The sequence below is a fragment of the Callorhinus ursinus genome, unplaced genomic scaffold (genome assembly GCF_003265705.2).
Source record: "Callorhinus ursinus isolate GAN/ISIS: 27379988/994484 unplaced genomic scaffold, GSC_fseal_2.0 scaffold35, whole genome shotgun sequence".
Lineage (NCBI taxonomy): Eukaryota > Metazoa > Chordata > Mammalia > Carnivora > Otariidae > Callorhinus > Callorhinus ursinus.
In genome coordinates, this window is record NW_027397097.1 from 15,621,396 (window position 1) to 15,639,276 (window position 17,881).

General features: G+C 40.4%; 1 protein-coding gene across 9 annotated transcripts in view; it reads left to right on the forward strand.

Moving 5' to 3' along the window:
* Nucleotides 1–17,881, forward strand: part of CCDC81 (coiled-coil domain containing 81) — a 52,057-nt gene that overhangs the window by 19,804 nt on the left and 14,372 nt on the right. For all 9 annotated transcript variants that reach the window (XR_012374536.1, XR_012374535.1, XR_012374538.1 and 6 more), the window contains exons 6-13: nucleotides 1,907–2,028; nucleotides 4,613–4,736; nucleotides 7,385–7,478; nucleotides 7,898–8,044; nucleotides 8,868–8,972; nucleotides 11,399–11,571; nucleotides 12,783–12,861; nucleotides 13,090–13,310. Coding sequence is in view for 4 of the 9 variants with exons in the window: in XM_025848642.2 (XP_025704427.1) it covers nucleotides 1,907–2,028; nucleotides 4,613–4,736; nucleotides 7,385–7,478; nucleotides 7,898–8,044; nucleotides 8,868–8,972; nucleotides 11,399–11,571; nucleotides 12,783–12,861; nucleotides 13,090–13,310 (1,065 nt within the window). In the remaining 5 variants the exon portion in view is untranslated. The remainder of the gene's footprint in view (nucleotides 1–1,906; nucleotides 2,029–4,612; nucleotides 4,737–7,384; nucleotides 7,479–7,897; nucleotides 8,045–8,867; nucleotides 8,973–11,398; nucleotides 11,572–12,782; nucleotides 12,862–13,089; nucleotides 13,311–17,881) is intronic.

A 17,881-nucleotide genomic window follows, 5' to 3' on the forward strand; every position in this document is an offset into this window, starting at 1 on the left:
ATACTACCTCCCATCAACTTTAGTCTCTGCAGTATTAGTGCACTTCTTCTCATCTGCTAAGTTTTCTTCTACCTTCTGTCACTTCTCTGACCTAGCTTCCTCTTTCTGCAGTCTAGCCCACTTCCTGTCTAAGCTCTGGTTTTTACCTCTCAAGCAGTTAGAGAGACAGGTGGAATAAAGGAACAATTTTGTCTCAAGAGTGCCATGGGCGTTACTAGTGGCTGCTGCTAACAATGATTATAATAATGATAATAATAATAATATAATAAGAGTAGAACACTTACTACTGTAGATGTCAGATACTGTTAAGTACTTTCTCAATATTATTGCACTTAATCTTCACTACAACTATTTGAGATATGTATTATAATTTTATCCATTTTATAGAGGTCCAAAATTAATTATAATTTTAATTCTTTTTTTTCCTTTTAACAAGTCAAACAACATGATACTGTATTAAGAGCACTGGAATAGGAGTCAGGAGACTTGGGTTTTATTTCCATTGAGTGGCTATCACTCACTCATCGTATGCCCTTAATCATGTTCTTTTTTTTTTTTAATATTTTATTTATTTATTTGATAGAGAGAGAATGAGAGATAGAGAGCACAAGAGGGAAGAGGGTCAGATGGAGAAGCAGACTCCCCGCCAAGCAGGGAGCCCGATGTGGGACTCGATCCCGGGACTCCAAGATCATGACCTGAGCCGAAGGCAGTCGCTTAACCAACTGAGCCACCCAGGCGCCCCCTTAATCATGTTCTTAGTCTTAATTGCTGTGCCTTTAACTACTATGCATTTCAGGTGGATGAAGTTTGGGGAATAACAACCAGCTTCCCAGAGCATTATTTTCTCATGGTTTTTGAGTGTGGACATCCTCTTGTGTTCATTGGATTGTTGATGGAAGGACTGTATGACATATACCTCAGCAAAATCAGTGTGAGGACCAGAATAAGCATTAGAGATTAGTTAGTCCAACCCCTTCATCTTGTAGATGAAATGACCAAACAACTGACTGGCCAAGTCAGAAATAAAACTATGGCTCCTCACTGCTCCACTGTTCTTTCCATCGCACCATGTTGCCTTCCTCATTAAAAAGAAATCAATGGATTCAAATAATTTTATTTTGATTGTATTTTGAAGGCAAATTCGGCTGCCCTGCTAGGACATATTTTGGCTTCAGCAATCCAGGAGGGAAATAATTGCAGTGAATCAAGACCAGAGATTGACAGGCTTTCCTGTCAATGAGAGAGTCTAGACATGGGCATGAGGACTCAAATAGTCAAAACAGTTATAGATGTTTTATTTATGTGAAGTTTGGCCCCTGAATTTACTGGAAGTACCACTTCTCCCCCATTTTCCTCTCTCCTGCTTGTAACTCTAACCCAGCACTCCATACTTGAGACCACAGAAAATCTACAATTACACACACCAACTGAACAAACCCATTCCCCCATTATGCCTTTGTAAGTCCCTCACTTTTGCCTGGGGAAGGGATGGGGATGTGGGGAGGAGAAAGAGGAGTGGAATGGTTATTTCCAGACATACTCTGCCTACCAGCCTATGAATCTTTGCCTTCAAGCCATCCAATAGCCGCCTTTCACTCTATCACTCCTAATGGCATCTGGTTACAGAACTAGAAAAGACAGACAAATTCAAACTGAAACCAAACCCAAAAGCTTAAATCCCACAAGTTGTCTGTATAAGAGCTGCTTTTGAGCCCCCCAGTATTGAGGGGGAAAGTCTTGATCAGCTCTCAGACTTAGCCTCAGCAAATCAAAGCACTTGTCCCCTTGAGGGAAATGGGCTTACTTCAGAATCAGAGAGCTAGCTGGGTTGCTTCTCAGGATTGAAAGTTCACATGGTCACCTATTCAGGTACAGTGCAGTAAATATCGTGGCTTATTTCTAGGATTGAGCTCAAGGAGATGGAGAACAAACCACCTATGGAGACCATTGTAGAAGAATGTAGAAAGAATAGACAAAGGAAGTACAAATTAAAAGACCAGCCAGACAAAGAAGAAGGCATCAGAGGTAGGCCAATGATTCTGGGTATCATCTGTCATGCTTTACTGCTTATGAGTCCAGCCATATTGCTTAGTGACTTCTATGCCCCAAATAAAGTTAGATTCATGAATAATCACTGTATTATTCTTTCTAACAAATATCTTCTTTTTTTAGATCATGGTTTTTAAAGTTATTTATTTTTAATATATAAATCCTATAATCTCTTTCATAAACATTCATGGAGGAAAAACTACCCATGTTAATATAATTCCTAAAAAGTTATATTTCTTTATTCTAGAAATATAGGAAAGTTCTAAAACAACATTACTAAAAAATTACATAAATGTAATTGTACAATGTAGCATATATGGTAAACATTTAAATATTTCTTAATCCAAAAGAAAGTAAATTCGTTGTGGCTAATAATTACAGAATATCTGCTAAATACTCTGACCATGCTGATATTTTATATATGTTAATTAAATCTCATAAGCCTCAGGATTTTTTCAAGTAGCAATTTTTTTTATGGTAGCCAAACAAGGTTTATTTTAGCAATGTAGAGATTGTTTGGCATTAGGAAATGTATTAAAATTATACAGTTCATCAATAAGAAAAGTAAATCACCCAAATCTAGTTTCTGAAAAGCATTTGCTAGAATTCCACACCTGTTTCTGTTTTTTTTTTAGCCTTTAAAACTGTAGGAAGAGTAGGATAATCTCTTTTTAAATATTACTGTTATTATTTTATTTATTATTATTATTTATTATGTATTATTTGTTTCAGGGGTAGAGGTCTGTGATTCATCAGTCTTACACAATACACAGCGCTCACCACAACACATACCCTCCCCACTGTCCATCACCCAGCCACTCCATCCCTCCCACCCCCAACCACAACATCTAACAAATATCTTCTATTCCTGGAATCTTGTATCTCATCTTGACCACTTGCTGACTCTCAGGCTTTTAGACTATGATCTCTTTGCTGGCTCCCCATTACTTAAAGAGGCCAAAATTCAGATGCCTATGGGGTCCAGGCAGATAATGTAAATGCATGAAGGGGGTTCGAGGTAACATGATAGGGCAATATGTTAGCATAGATGATAATTTTTATGAAAAATGGAGAATGGTAACTTTACATCTTTGATATTTGGCTTTAATAGAAAATAGTTGGATTTTTATGTCTATGTCTTTACTTAATCTGTTATGATTAAGTATGTTATGTGCTGACTTGGTTGAAGCGCATGATGAAAGTCCTAGGACTTCAAAGACGTTTTGAAAGGGTCCTAGAAATCCTTAGGAGTTTCCATACTACCCTCTGAAGACTTCCTCTGAGGGACTGTTGCTTTGTGGGCAACACACGAATTGACAGTGAAGCAAAAAATGCTGATGGGGCCAAACAAAACATATCAGTGGGTAAACACTGGTTTGTGGGTATTAGTTTTGCAACATGGGGTCTACACAACTACATGTAAACTTTTAGCCTAATATTCACATGCTTTTGTGTTTTTAGCCTCATCTGTCACTAGAGACTCCTTCTCTGAGCAAAACTGTTCATATTCTTCTAACATGTCTTGCCCTTCTCTGCTTTCATGCTTTTGTTCTCTTTTTCTCCTGCCTACAATGTCCTTCCTTTTCTTACAGTCTCTCCCAATCCTACTCACTTCTCAGCATCCTTTTTACATCTCACTTCCTCCACAAACACTTCTGTCATCACTGGACTCTGAAGTGTCTTCTTTCTTCTCTGAACATGGCAGACCCTTAAAGATGGCATCATCATTTGGGATATAGACATTTTTCGTCATTGTCCTGAGTTGCTATTTATGCAGTGTATGTAAAGCACTTAGCATTGTTGATAGGTAATAAGACCTCCACAAATGAGAGCTCTCATGTTTTTTCTTTATATCTTATTTTTCTATCCAGCTATAGATCTTCCCCAGTTTAATGAGGGGGTTATGTCCAGATTAACCCATTATAAGTTGAAACTATCATATTAATACACATAACCTACTGAATAGTATAGCTAGCCTATCTTAAATGTGCCATCTAGCCTACAGTTGGGCAAAATCATCCAACACAAAGCCTGTTTTATAAAGTATTGACTATCTCATGTAATTTATTGACCACTGAAAGTGAAAAACAGACTGGTTGTCCGTACAGAGTAGCTGTCAATGCATTGCTTGTTTGCTCTTGTGATTGTGTGGCTGACTAGCGGCTGCAGCTTGCTGTGTTGCCCAGCATCCCAAGGGAGTATTGTGCCACATATCACTAGTCTGGGGAAAGATGACAGTTCAAAATTCAAAGTACAGTTTCCATTGGATGCATATCACTTTTGCACCAACATAAAGTCAAAAAAATCATAAGTCAAACCCCATCGTTAAGGGAACTGTCTGTATATCTATTGAAAGATCTTTAATGGCAAAGACTTGCTTTGCACGTAAGAAGTACACAGCAAAAATATTTGTTTTAACTACACTAGGGCAAGGGACAATAATTTAAGGTGTTTCTTATATAAAAATTTTTCCTGGTAAAATAATGAGTTTTAAAAATCAGTTAAGTATAAAACCACCCATTTAAAGTTGGAAGGAAACTTGGTTTCATTCATTCTACAGAGATCTTATCGCCCAAGAGACTTCGAGATAAACAAGCTATCTCCTCTCCCAAAATGACAAGCATCAACTTGCTGAATAAGTTAGAGCGGAATGGGAGTAGCTGGAAGATTATGAACCCTGAAAGGTAATGAATTGGTATTTTATCTGTTGTATGTTACTAAATGTATTTTTGAGTTATATCTTGATGCAGGGAATTTAAATGAGTGTCCATTCATTCCTTCTTCCGGTAGTCTTGAGTACATTCTACCTGTTAGGTGATTGGGATAATAGATTCAGTCAGGGCTCACAATCTAGTGGGAAAGCCAGATATACATACAGTGATAAATCATGGTTCAGTAGGATACATGCTGTGACAGAGGTGGAAACAAAATAGCACAGAGGAGGGAACATCTAAATCTCTTTGTGGATTTGGGAAAACTTCCCTTGTTGTTTTCTCTTTCCTTTTCTTTTTTTTAAAGATTTTATTTATTTGTCAGAGAGAGCGAGAGAGCAAGAGAGAGAGAACACGAGAGAATGCACAAGCAGGGGGAGCAGAGGGAGAGGGAGAAGCAGAATCCCCACTGAGCAAGGATGTAGGGCTCTATTCCAGGACCCTGGGATCATGGCCTGAGCTGAAGGCAGATGTTTAAACACTGAGCCCCCCAGGCAACCCCCTTCTTGTTTTCTGAGATCCCCTTTGTTGTTTTCTGAGATCTCCCTTGTTGTTTTCTCAGTGCTTGGATATAACAATATGACACAGTTTCTTATTTAGATCAAATTAGCTTTGCTAAACATTGTTGGCACTTAATAAACATTCTTTGAATGAATGAATACATTACACATCATGGCCATGTCTTCTAACAATGTTATGTCAAAAGATTTCTGTTTTCTTTTTTTCTCTTTGAGTAGGACACATTTTAAGACCTCCAGTCAGTCAACTGTATGCAAGTATTTATTGAGCTTCTACTATGTACTTTGCACTGTGCTTTCAACTTTGAATTTATTAATGTGTCGCAATGTATCAGCTATCACATGTGTGATATATGCACTTTCTGGGATACTAAGGTCATGTTCAAAACCCTAGGCACACTTGTTTTAAATAATATCACCATTATGAAAGAGAATTGAGAATTAAATGTCTTGATCTTTGGAATTTAGTTCAGTCCAACAGACACTGAGCACCACTGCATGCCCGGCATTATTCTAGACACTGAAGATACAGAGCTCTACAACGTATAAAAGACATAAAAACTTGCTTTCATGCAAGAATCTTTTAGGGAGACTGATGCTAAAGAAGTAACACACATGACAAAGACAAAAGAAAGTACAGAAACTGCAAAGAGGAGGGAGTAATTGATTGTTAGGGATTATTAGTGAAGGCTTCCTATTGGTATGGACCAAAAAATGGTTTTTGTGCTGATTATTAAAGTAATACATGTTTATCACAGAAATTTTTAAAAAATGAGAAAAGCAAGAGATACAAAAAAATCGGTCATAACCCCATAGAGGAAACTTTCTGCTAACATTATGGTGTATATTCTTCAGTTTAATGCATATACAATATATACATGTACTTTTACTTGAAACCCATACACACATTTTAAGTATAACTGAGATCATATCATATGAAGCTTTGTTATACTCAACAATAATTGGTAAACATTTCCCCATGGCTTTAAACATCTCAGGACATAAACAAATAATTGCACATCATTTCATTGATTTAACTTTTTGTCTGACCAATCTGCTTGTGTATATTTGGATGATTTTTAGTTTTTTAAATATTATAAATGATCCTGTTATACTGATACACATAAGTCTCTGCACACATTTGAATATTCTGTAGGATAAAAACTTTAATGTAAAATTTTCAAGATAAGAGATGAGCCCATTTTTCATGTCTTTGATACATGTTACCAATTATTCTCAGGAAGGTTGTATCAAATTATCTTCCCAGTAGCAGGAATATGAGGGAGTGCTATCTTCTCCAGAGTTTTGTTAATACTGGACATTGTACCCTCCAATGGATTCCCACACTTATCCAGGGTAAAAGCCAAAATCCTTGCCATGGTCTTCAAGATCCTCCCTGATCTCTCTCCTGCTTTTTGTCCACGATCTCATCTCCCTCTGGCCACATTGAGCATAGGCATACTCCCACATCAAGGACTTTGCACTCATTCACTCTGCCTGGAATACTTTTCCCGTCAGATAATCTGATTATTTTTTCTCCCTCACCTTATTCAAATGTCACCTTCTTGGTGGAACTTTCCTGGGCATTCTGCTTATGGTTTAATACTCCATCCCTCTAGCACTGCAAGGCATTTATCACCATCACACATACTATTGAATTCATTCATTTATCTTGTTTCTTAACTGGCTATCAGATCCTATCAGAATGTTAATTTCATTAGGACCAGGATTTCTTTTTCTTTCTTTTTTTGTATGTTTTGTTCTTCACTGCATCTCCCATGCCTAAAACAGTGCATGTAGTAAGCACAATCATTTTATAGAATGAATATATTTTATCCCAGTTTCACAGAATTGGTAACTGAGACTTTGCAAGATGACCCAGCTTGCCTAATGGCAGTCAGCTTGTAAGCAAAAAAGCTGGATTTCAAACCCAAGTTTATTTGATACGAAGCATGGGTTCTTAAACTCTATACATATAGATTCTCTGGGAAAAAAAAACCACTAAGATATTTTTCTTTCTCTTATATTTATACCTGCCTGTAAAATTATCATTGCTCATGTCAGACTGTTTAAACATTAATTAATGTTGCACTGTTTTTATAGCTTATCATCTCCAGGTTGTTTGAAAAATGACAGTGAAATGAAGCCTCAACTTTCTCCAGTCCCCGCTTGCCAGGATCATAATAAGGCAGGACAGGTACAGTGTCTTCAAACAAACACAATCCAATCAGAATCTTCCTCTGACTTCTGTTTCTCAATGAGAGTTATGGGAATTGCTCTTTTTTCATTGTATAATATGGCTTATGTACTTAGGACCCAAAACTGGACTGTGATAAATCTATCTACTAGTCAAAATCTGCTAGGGTTAACAGAAGTAGGGTTGGGATATCTTTCTAATTTTCAGTTGCTATAAATACTTCTGATCAAGTGAGAGTTCAGTAAATCCTCTTGAATATTTGTGGGGCCCACTCTACAAATCTCATTTTGCTAATTGTCATTAATACGTCCTTTTATAAAGTATGTTGCTTGACATACTCAATCTTTGGAGAGCTAGTAAAGGGATTGTGAAGGAAGAAAGTAAAAGGCAATAATTTGTCTTCAAACCTGGTGTTGTAGGAAATGTGTTATGTGTGTTTGCAACGAGCACAGTGCAATTCCCCATTGTACTACAGTGAGGAGACGAAGAGGAGAGAGATAGAAGATGAGCGACTCATTCAGCAGTATCAAATCCTGAAGGATCAAGAGGCTCTCTTAAAACACCAGGTAGTTCAATACCTCGATTAAAGAGTGCTTAACATGGGACAGTAGAACATGATTATAAAGTGCCATTTAATATGCTCCATTAGGTGCCTGGGTGGCTCAGTTGGTTGAGTGTCTGACTCTTGATTTCAGCTCAGGTCTTGATCTCTGAGTTCAAGCCCCATATTGGGCTCCAAGCTGGGCATGGAGCCTCCTTAAAAACAAACAAACAAACAAACAAACAAACTCCCTTAAATATGTCTGTACTATAACATATTTAATCATTTACTTACTGCTGGATTAAAACTTAGGTTGTATCCAAGTTTTCACTAATAATGAGCAACACTGGGATGAACATCCAAGCAGCTGAATGTTTGCACCTGTCACTGATTTCTCCCTCTCCCCCACCCCCAAGGATTGTATTTTAAAAGTAGAATTCCTAGATTTATGTGGTTTTACTTGTGCTTTCTAATAAGATATAATCAAGGCTTTTCCCTTTAAATTCATGACCTAAGCCAAGCAAAGAGAGAATGGCATGTTCACATTTCTCTATCCAGATTTCTGTGGTCTCCAATAATTGACCCCACTGCTCTTTCTTGCATTTGTGATATCAGGTAACTACTTATGAAATCTTCCATTGCCTCTTACGATTCCCATAGAGGTGCTGCCTAAAGCTCCAAAACAGGAAATAAAAAAACCTTCCCCAACCCACTTTTATAAATCTATGAAGACATCAGAGAGTACCATTGCCTCCAAAAGGCAAGTTTCTACCTTGGTTGGATTATTATAATGTAATAGAATTAAAATTTTAAAGGCTTTATGTCAATATGTGATGTTTTTTTCAAAGATGAGAAGTCTGGCTAATAGAGAACAAAATCAGAAAAATGCTGCCTACAATCTTGGAGTTGCTGAAGCTATAAGAATCCACAAGAATGAGAAACCTGAATTTTATGTGAGTCTTTCCAAAATTTCTATTGCCAATACCTGCCCCATCTGTGAATATTTGGATCCATTCTCTGTACTGCAGGCTGTGCCATTGTTTAAGAGGTGAAATGTGGGTTGTGCAAGGTTGAAGCCTTGTTCTGGGTTAGGAGTTATCCAGCATCTGTGTCCAAACTCTTCACATTTACAATACAGTCCCTATTAGATACTATGACACTTGTTAATGATAGTAAATCTCAGCCAGGCCCTGGGGTGGGTGGTGGGGGGCAGTGTACTAAAGTAATGCCCCAGGAACCACAGATCTGGAGAGCCAGCATTACCTGGGAACTTGCTGGAAAGGCAGAATCTAGGGCCCCATCCCTCCAGAGTGGGAATCTACATTTGAATAAGATCCTCCTGAGATTTGTAGGTGCATTGAAGTTTGAACAGCCAGCTGCTTAGATAGAGGTGAGCCATCTGCTTCACCATGGATTTAATGTTTTCAATCACTGTGTGCCTACCTTTAATTTGCCTGAATCTTTCTCCCTTCACACCACTGTCTAGGTGGTCTGACACTCTGGACATAACTCTAATAAAATATACTTTATTTATCACCAAACATCTATTGAACTCCTTTGTGCTGGCCGCCATGCTCGTGGCTAGGAATACAAAGATGAATAAGTCAAGGTCCCTCTTGAAAGAGGTCTTAGGCTACTGGAGGAAACAGGTTTAAAGTCCTGAGTGTGGTATAATGAATGTTATGATAAATCTTTGAAGAGGGCAGTTTGTGAGCAAAGAGTCACTTGACCAGACCAGAGATCTGGGGAGATTCCTTGTATATACCAGTTAGGTAAAGGAGGGAATGGAAGGAGAACCTTCCAGGCAGGGCTGGCAGGGAGGGAGGTAGGAGACATGATACTTTTGAGATTTAGGCCTGATTCTTTTCTCTTCTTACATAAAAGTTCCAGACTATGTTTATTACTGCCTACTTTGTGTATCCTCTTTGATATATCTGCAGACGTCTTAAAAAGACCAAAACAGAACTTTTGATCCCTCTCCTCACCTCTTCTTCTCTTAGCCTCCCCATTTCAGTAAGTGGCATCACCAGACAGACAGTTGCACAAACCCAAACCAAGGAGTGATCCCAGGTTGCTCCTTCTTTGTCTCCCCCATCCAACCATCCTCAAGCACAGTTGCCTTTACCGCCCAAATGTACCCAATCTTTTCACATCCCTTCATCTTCAATGCTACCACCCTAGTACAAACCATATTATAAAGCTCAGCTTCTGAAATACTTCCCTAATTAGGTTTGCTGCTTGCCTTCTTCCCCTTTACAGTCTATTCTCCACACCACAGTCAAGTGATATTTTTAAAACTTAACCCAAACATATCATTCTCCTGTTTAACTGACTGAGCCACCCAGGTGCCCTATCATTCTCCTGTTTAAAACCTGTAATGGGGGGCGCCTGAGTGGCTCAGTCGTTAAGTGTCTGCCTTCGGCTCAGGTCATGATCCCAGGGTCCCGGGATCGGGCTCCCTGCTCGGCGGGGAGCCTGCTTCTCCCTCACACTCCCCCTGCTTGTGTTCCCTCTCTTGCTGTCTCTCTCTCTCTGCCAAATAAATAAATAAAATCTTAAAAAAAAATCTAAAACCTCTAATGGTCTCCCACTGAGTTAAAATAAAATCTAAACTCTTATCTTGACCTATGAGGTCTATATGGCCCTGCCTTCCTCTTTGAGCTTACCTGCTACTTTCCCCTTGCTCATTGTGCTTCAGCCATGTTGACCTTCTTTCTGCTCATTATACATGCCTAACTTGTTTTCATCTAGTGCCTTTGCACTTTCTGTTCCTTCTGTATGGGTCACAGATTACCTGATATTTGCAGTGGAGGTGATTCAGTCAACTTTACTGAAAAGCCTTCCCTAATAACCAACCACTTTAGCTCTGTTCCCACCCATTTGCTATGATAAAGACTTCATAGCACTTAATCACTACCTTAAATTATCTGATGTATGTTCACTTGTTCCCTGTCTCCTGTACCAGAAGGCAGGCTCCATGAACCAGGCTCTCTGCGGATCTCTGTCAGTGTCTAGAATGGCCAGGCCCAGAGAGGGTATTCAGTTCTCCCTCTTCCCACATCTGCTCAGTCCTTGCTCATGCTTTTGCACTCACTCAGAACGCCTTCTTTCCATCTGTGTGTGGTGCTAGCTCAGGATCTCCTCCATGACATTCTTTTTCATCTTTCTCTCAGATACGGGATTTTGTCTGTTCTGCTGATTCATCCTTGAGCACACTCCCATTATTCTGTGGGTTGCCTCAACACTAGCTGGTCAGTGTGTTGAGGACTGGGCAAATAGTATAAATTAATAATTGATTTTAGTGTTCTGAATTACCACTTTTATTCTTTGTTCTTTTTGGTATTTTAAAGTAAAATGCATTGCTTCTTCTTCATTCTAGAAATCTTTCCTGTTTGATAAACGGCCACTCAGTCCTGAGATTAATGCTTTTAAACAAGAAGAATATTCCCAAAGTCTCCTGAAACAAATGGATTACAGACGGGAAAAGGAAATAAAGCAAAGACAAAACAGAGAGTTGATGGACCGCCTAGAACAAGTGCAACTCACAGAGGAGTGAGTCTAGCTGACAGGCTCTGAAAAATGGGTTCAGAATTTTCATGTGAAGCTTATTTCCATGTGGGATTGATTAGCACAGCTGTAACCGACTGGTACTGACTGAGCAAACCAGCCCAGCTAGCCACCAGTACCACAGCATGACATTTCATTAGAAACATGAAAAAGCTGTTATTATTATGACCATTAGAGTAATGATTAGCAATCTATAATTAATGATAGAGTATCATTTTGTATTGTTTTGTGATCACTAATACTGGCAGCTGGAGGAAGGGACTTGTCTTGAACAAGCAGCATTCTCAGCTATTCCCAGTTGATCTCAAAGCAAAGCTGGGGTTTTGTTGTAAGTAGGCGTGTCCCACGGAAGCCAGGGGCAGGAGTGTATGGGGGACGAAGGGGACTAGAACCAGGGACTAAAAAGTCATGTAAGAAGTGCTTTCCTTCTGCTCACACCTACAGCTCCTTGGTTGACATCATCTTTTTTCCAGCTCACACTTGGATGAATGTTAGTCTCAATTACAAATTTTCAGGAATGAGAATCTGATTGGTCTTGCTTGGGTCGTCTGAGGCCTGGGGTAGGGTCAGAGTTCAAACATGCCCCAGGGGGTCACACTTCTACTACTGAGGTCAGGAGAGCAATTAAAGAGGCTATTGCAGTGGGAGAGAGACTCCTAAAACAAATAGTAAGCTAGTTTTTGTGACCAAACGATTATTTTTCTATAAAATATATATGTTCCATTATACTCGCTTTATGGATCATGTGGGTTCCCTGTGGGTTGCAAACAGCAGAATCATAATTTATAATAGGAAAGATCACTTTTCTTAAAAAGGAATCTTATGGTGAATCATTTTATAGAATGAATAGACACTTCCTGCTTTCCTGTCTAGATTTTTTTTTTAAAACACGAGGGGTGGAGGGGTACCTGTTTTAGTCGTAGTGAATTTGGACAAACCGGTCAAGCCCTTGCTCACACCTGTCCTGTCTGTCCTGTATTCAACACATTGTCCACTAGCCTATGGATCTGTTACTCCTTTCTTCATTTCTTTGCTCCTTCCATTAAAATGAAAGCTCTAGAAGGAAGTATCACTTTTTATTTACCAGTCTCTCACTCCTACTGATACTTAGGAAATAGGTTTTAGTGATGTTAGTCTCTATTACCAGAGACAGTAACACACTGTGCCCTCTACCTTCTCTTATTCTTAACTGCCAGACTTGCTGCACAAAGAGCCCAGTATATAAAAGATAAGATGGAAGAAACACAGTGTTATAAGAGAGCTTTGGATGCGCAGGTAAGGGGACAATTGTTATTTTTAAAATTATGCAGTGCTTCATTAGCATTCTAAAAATATGTATAAGAACTGTCATGTTATGAGTAGCCTTATGTGTTACCCATTTGGCGGTTTTGGGGGCCCTGTTCTTTCCTCTAAGGGACTGGTATTTTACTGTGCTACGGTGTCGTGCGTACAGTTTATTGCCTGGTATAATTTTGGTCTGCACGATGTGTGTCTCTGTTTCAGATAAAGAACAAACCCCTGCAACTGCCCATGTTTGAGCCAGACTCTTGTGAGCCCATCTTTGGTAAGGATGAGGGTGAGCTGATGGTGGAAAAGCGCAAGCGAGAACAGAATTACATGAAGCACCAGCTGGAGGCTGCTGCCAGCCACAAGAGGAGAACCATCCTGCAGCAGCTGGTGGAACAGAAGCGGGACTTGCAGATGCTTCGGAGGACACAAAAAGAGTAAGAGACCCCAGATCTTTCTTCCTCCTCCTCCTCTCCTCCTCTCTTGCTCCCCTCTCCAACTTCCCATTTTCTTTCTTTCTCCTACAACAGCACAGAAGCAATAATAATAGTGAGCACAGTGAGGAGTAACTGTGTGCAAAATATTGTTCTAAGCTTATCAAATCCTTCATCTTATTTTGTCCTTACACTTCACCCTATGAAGAAAAGTTATTGTTTAAAAAAACCCAACCAGCCAGACCTGATCCTACCTCTCCCTCTAGGTACCTCTCCATATTTTTCCTTCCGTTTACAGTACAACTTCTTAAAGAGGTGTCCAGATCCATACTATCCATTGGAAATACAGTGTGAGCCACAACCATGCTGTTGTGGCACAAGCCGGTGGGGAGGGCGGGGAGGCAGAGGGAGAAGGAGAAGCAGACTTCCCACTGAGCAGGGAGCCCGATGCAGGGCTTGATCCCAGGACCCTGGGACCATGACCTGAACTGAAGGCAGATGCTTAACCAGCTGAGTCATCCAAGTGCCCCTCAATTAGACACTTACGTGAAATTTGAGCTCCTTCTCACTTCCAATGAGCCCCCTTCCTTCAAAGAACTGTTGATGTAGTGAGCTGTACTTATCATGGCGGGTGAGGGGGATGAGGGGGGTGAGGGGGGTGAGGCCGGTGAGGGGAAGTGAGGGGGGTGACGGGGGGTGAGGGGAGTGAGGCGGGTGAGGCGGGTGAGGCGGGTGACGGGGGTGAGGGGGGTGAGGGGGGCAGGGTGGGCAGGGCAGGACTGGATGCTATATCAGTGCAAATATCTTTAAATTCAAACACCAGACACCCAGTTTCTTTCTTTCTTTTTGATTTGATGAGTTTATACATTATGCTATGTTCACCACAAGTGTAGCAACCATCTGTCCTGTTACATTGCTCTTACAGTATCATTGACCGTATTCCTTATGTTGTGCCTTTTATTGCAATGACTTATTCATTCCATAACTGGAAGCCTATATGTCCCACTCCCCTTCACCCATTTTCCCTGACCCTCCATGCCCCTCCCTTCTGGCAACCTTTCAGTTTGTTCTCTGTTGATTCTGCTTTTTGTTTGTTTATTTGTTTTTTTTTTTAAGATTCACATGGCATTTGTCTTTCTCAGTCTGACTTATTTCACTTAGCATAAAACACTTTAGGTCCATCCATGTCTCAAATGGCACAATTTCGTCCTTTTTTGTGGCACTGTAATATTCCATGGTGTGCATGCATGTGTGTTTATATGTACATATGGATATATACCACGTTTTTCTTATCCATTTGTCTATTGATAGATACTTAGGTTGCTTCCCTATCTTGGCTATTGTAAACAATGCTGCAATAAATGTAGTGGTGCAGATATCTTTTTGATTTAGTGTTTTCATTTTCTTTGGGTAAATACCCAAATGTAGAATTATTGGATCATATGATAGTTCTAGTTTTAATTTTTTGAGGAACCTCCATACTGTTTTCCACAGTGGCTGCACAAATTTCTATTCTCATCTACACTGCATGAAGTTTTCCTTTTTATCCACATCCTCGCCAACACTTGTTTCTTGTCATTTTGATTTTAGTCATTCGAACTGGTATAAAGTGATATCTCATTGTGGTTTTGATTTTCATTTCTCTGATGATGAGTGATGCTAAACTCTTGTCATTCCCAAGCTGTATGACCTGGGCCAAAACATACGTGGGATCTTTGAGCCCTCATTTCCTCACATGAAAAGGAAGGATAATATACCCCCCTACCTATCCTTACTCTGAGAAGGATATGAGAGTATGTATTTGAGAACACTTTTGGAAACTGCAAAGCTCTGAACAAATATGAGCTGTGGTCTTGGTTCCGGTCACAGACCCCCCCTTTTCTGTATGGGTCAGATCCTTCTCTTCCATTTCTATATCCTTTACTACTTATTCCAGGTTCTCTTACTTATTTTCTCTCTCTCTTTTTTAAAAAAGATTTTATTTATTTGACGGAGAGATAGAGCCAGAGAGCACAAGTTGGGGGAGGGTTGGGGGGCAGAGGCAGAGGGATAAGGAGAAGCAGGCTTCCTGCTGAGCAAAGAGCCCAATGTAGGGCTCGATCCCAGAACCCTGGGATCATGACCTAAGCTGAAGGCAGATGCTTAATGTGCTGAGCCACCCAGGCGCCCCTCTTACTTTATCTTCTCTTTTCCAACTTCCCCGTCTCTGGTCCATCTCAAGATGTCATCTTAGGTCCTCCTGTGGCAAGTACAGGGTCACTTTCAGAGGGGTAACTGGGTCAGTGTGATCTAAACAGGGCTGCTAAAGTATTGTTTTTCTTTAAATTTTTCTGCTTTTGTTTATAAAAAATAGAACAATTCATGTTCATTAAAATAAGTCAATTGGTGCAGACATTAAAAAAAGGTTAGGGGGGCGGAGCAAGATGGCAGAGGAGTAGGAGACCAGATGTAGACCAGGAGTAGGAATTCAGCCGAATAGGGATCAAACCATTCTGAACACCTATGAACTCAACAGGAGATCGAAAAAAAGAATAGCAACTCTCTGAACAGAAAAATGACCACTTTCTGGAAGGTAGGACGTGTGGAGAAGTGACTCCGAGGTGATATTCGGGAGGATAGACGGTGGGGGAGGGGGCCTCCGTCAGCCGCTTCTGGCAAGTGATGGAGCTGCGGAGCACAAAATCGGAACTTTTAGAAGTCGGCTCCGCTGAGGGACGTCGCTCCAGTGGCTAAGTGGGGGGTGGAACCCTCGCAGGACAGTGTGGTCTCAGGACCCTCGGGGTCACAGAAAGACCGGGGGTGCCTGAGTGCAGCAGAGCTCCCAGATATCAGAGCTGGGAAGCCGGCTGCAGAGATGGAGCCGAGGCGCGGGCTCTCAGCTCAGGATTGCCATAAACTGTGATCGGTGACAGTCGGGCCACTGCTCCTCCAGCAGGGACCCAACAAGTGGCAGACCCAGGGAGACCCCCCCTTCCTCCCCAGGGAAGAGCGATGCAGGAGCACCCTGCAGGAATCTGCTGGGTTTGGAGACTCCACACCGAGTCGGGTGCCAGAGATAGAAACACTCGGTCACAGGCTGGGTGAGCATGGAGTGCGGCCGGAGACCAGGGAGACGGGAGTGACTGACTGCTTTTCTCTGGGGGCGCACTGAGGAGCGGGGCCCTGAGTTCTCGGCTCCTCACAGGCGGAGATTGGGAGGCCGCCATTTTCACTCTCGTCCTCCAAAGCTGTACCGAGAGCTTGCAGGGAACAAAAGCTCCCGAGAGCAAACCTGAGCAGATTGCTTAGCCCAGACCGGCAAGGGCGGGGCAATTCTGCCTCCGGCAAAGACATTTGGGAACCGCGGCAACAGGCCCCTCCCCCAGAAGATCAGCAAGAACAGCCAGCCAAGACCAAGTTTACCGATCAATGAGAACAGCAGAACTCCAGCAAAGGGGAATACTGCACATAGAATTCATGGCTTTTTTACTGTGATTCTTTAGTCTTTCAAAGTTAATTTTTTTAACTGTCTTTTTTTTTTGAATTTTTCTTTTTCCCTTTTTCAACCAACATCTTACCAATCCCTTTTTTAAAAAAACATTTTTATTTTTCATTTTTAGTCATATTCTATCCCTTCATAGTAGTTACCCTTATTTTTGGCATATATATATATATAAGTTGTTCTCTCTTTAAAATTTTGAGATACAGTTTCTTCTAACAGATCAAAATATACCCTAAATCGGTAGTGTATGGCTTTGTTCTGTTTTTTGTTTTTTTGTTTTGTTTTTTTTGTTTTTTTCTGTTTTTCTTTCGGACTTCTAAAAGTTCCGATTTTGTGCTCCGCGGCTCCATCACTTGCCAGAAGTGGCCGACGGAGGCCCCCTCCCCCACCGTCTATCCTCCCGAATATCGCCTCGGAGTCACTTCTCCACACGTCCTACCTTCCAGAAAGTGGTCATTTTTCTGTTCAGAGAGTTGCTATTCTTTTTTTCGATCTCCTGTTGAGTTCATAGGTGTTCAGAATGGTTTGATCCCTATTCAGCTGAATTCCTACTCCTGGTCTACAGCTGGTCTCCTACTCCTCTGCCATCTTGCTCCGCCCCCCTAACCTTTTTTAATGTCTGCACCAATTGACTTATTTTAATGAACATGAATTGTTCTATTTTTTATAAACAAAAGCAGACTAGTGTTCTAGTCTCCTGCCTGATCACATTCTCTCCCCTTTTTTTTTCTTTCTTTCTTTCTTTCTTTCTTTCTTTCTTTCTTTCTTTCTTTCTTTCTTTCTTATTTTTTAATCCTCTTCTTTCTTTTTTCAAGCACCTTATCAATTCCTTTTTTAAAATTTTTTATAATTTTCATCTTTACAGTCATATTCCATCCCTTCATTGTATCAACCCTTATTTTGTACATATATAAGTCTTTCTTTCTTTAAAATTTTCGGAGACACTTTCTTCTAACAGACCAAAATACACCCAAAATCTAGTGTGTGGCACTGATCTGTGCACTAGCCTGATCATATTTGATCATATTGTTTTTTCTGTTTTATTCTGTTTTTGTTTGTTTTTATCTTTATCTTTTTCTTTTTTTTTTTTTTT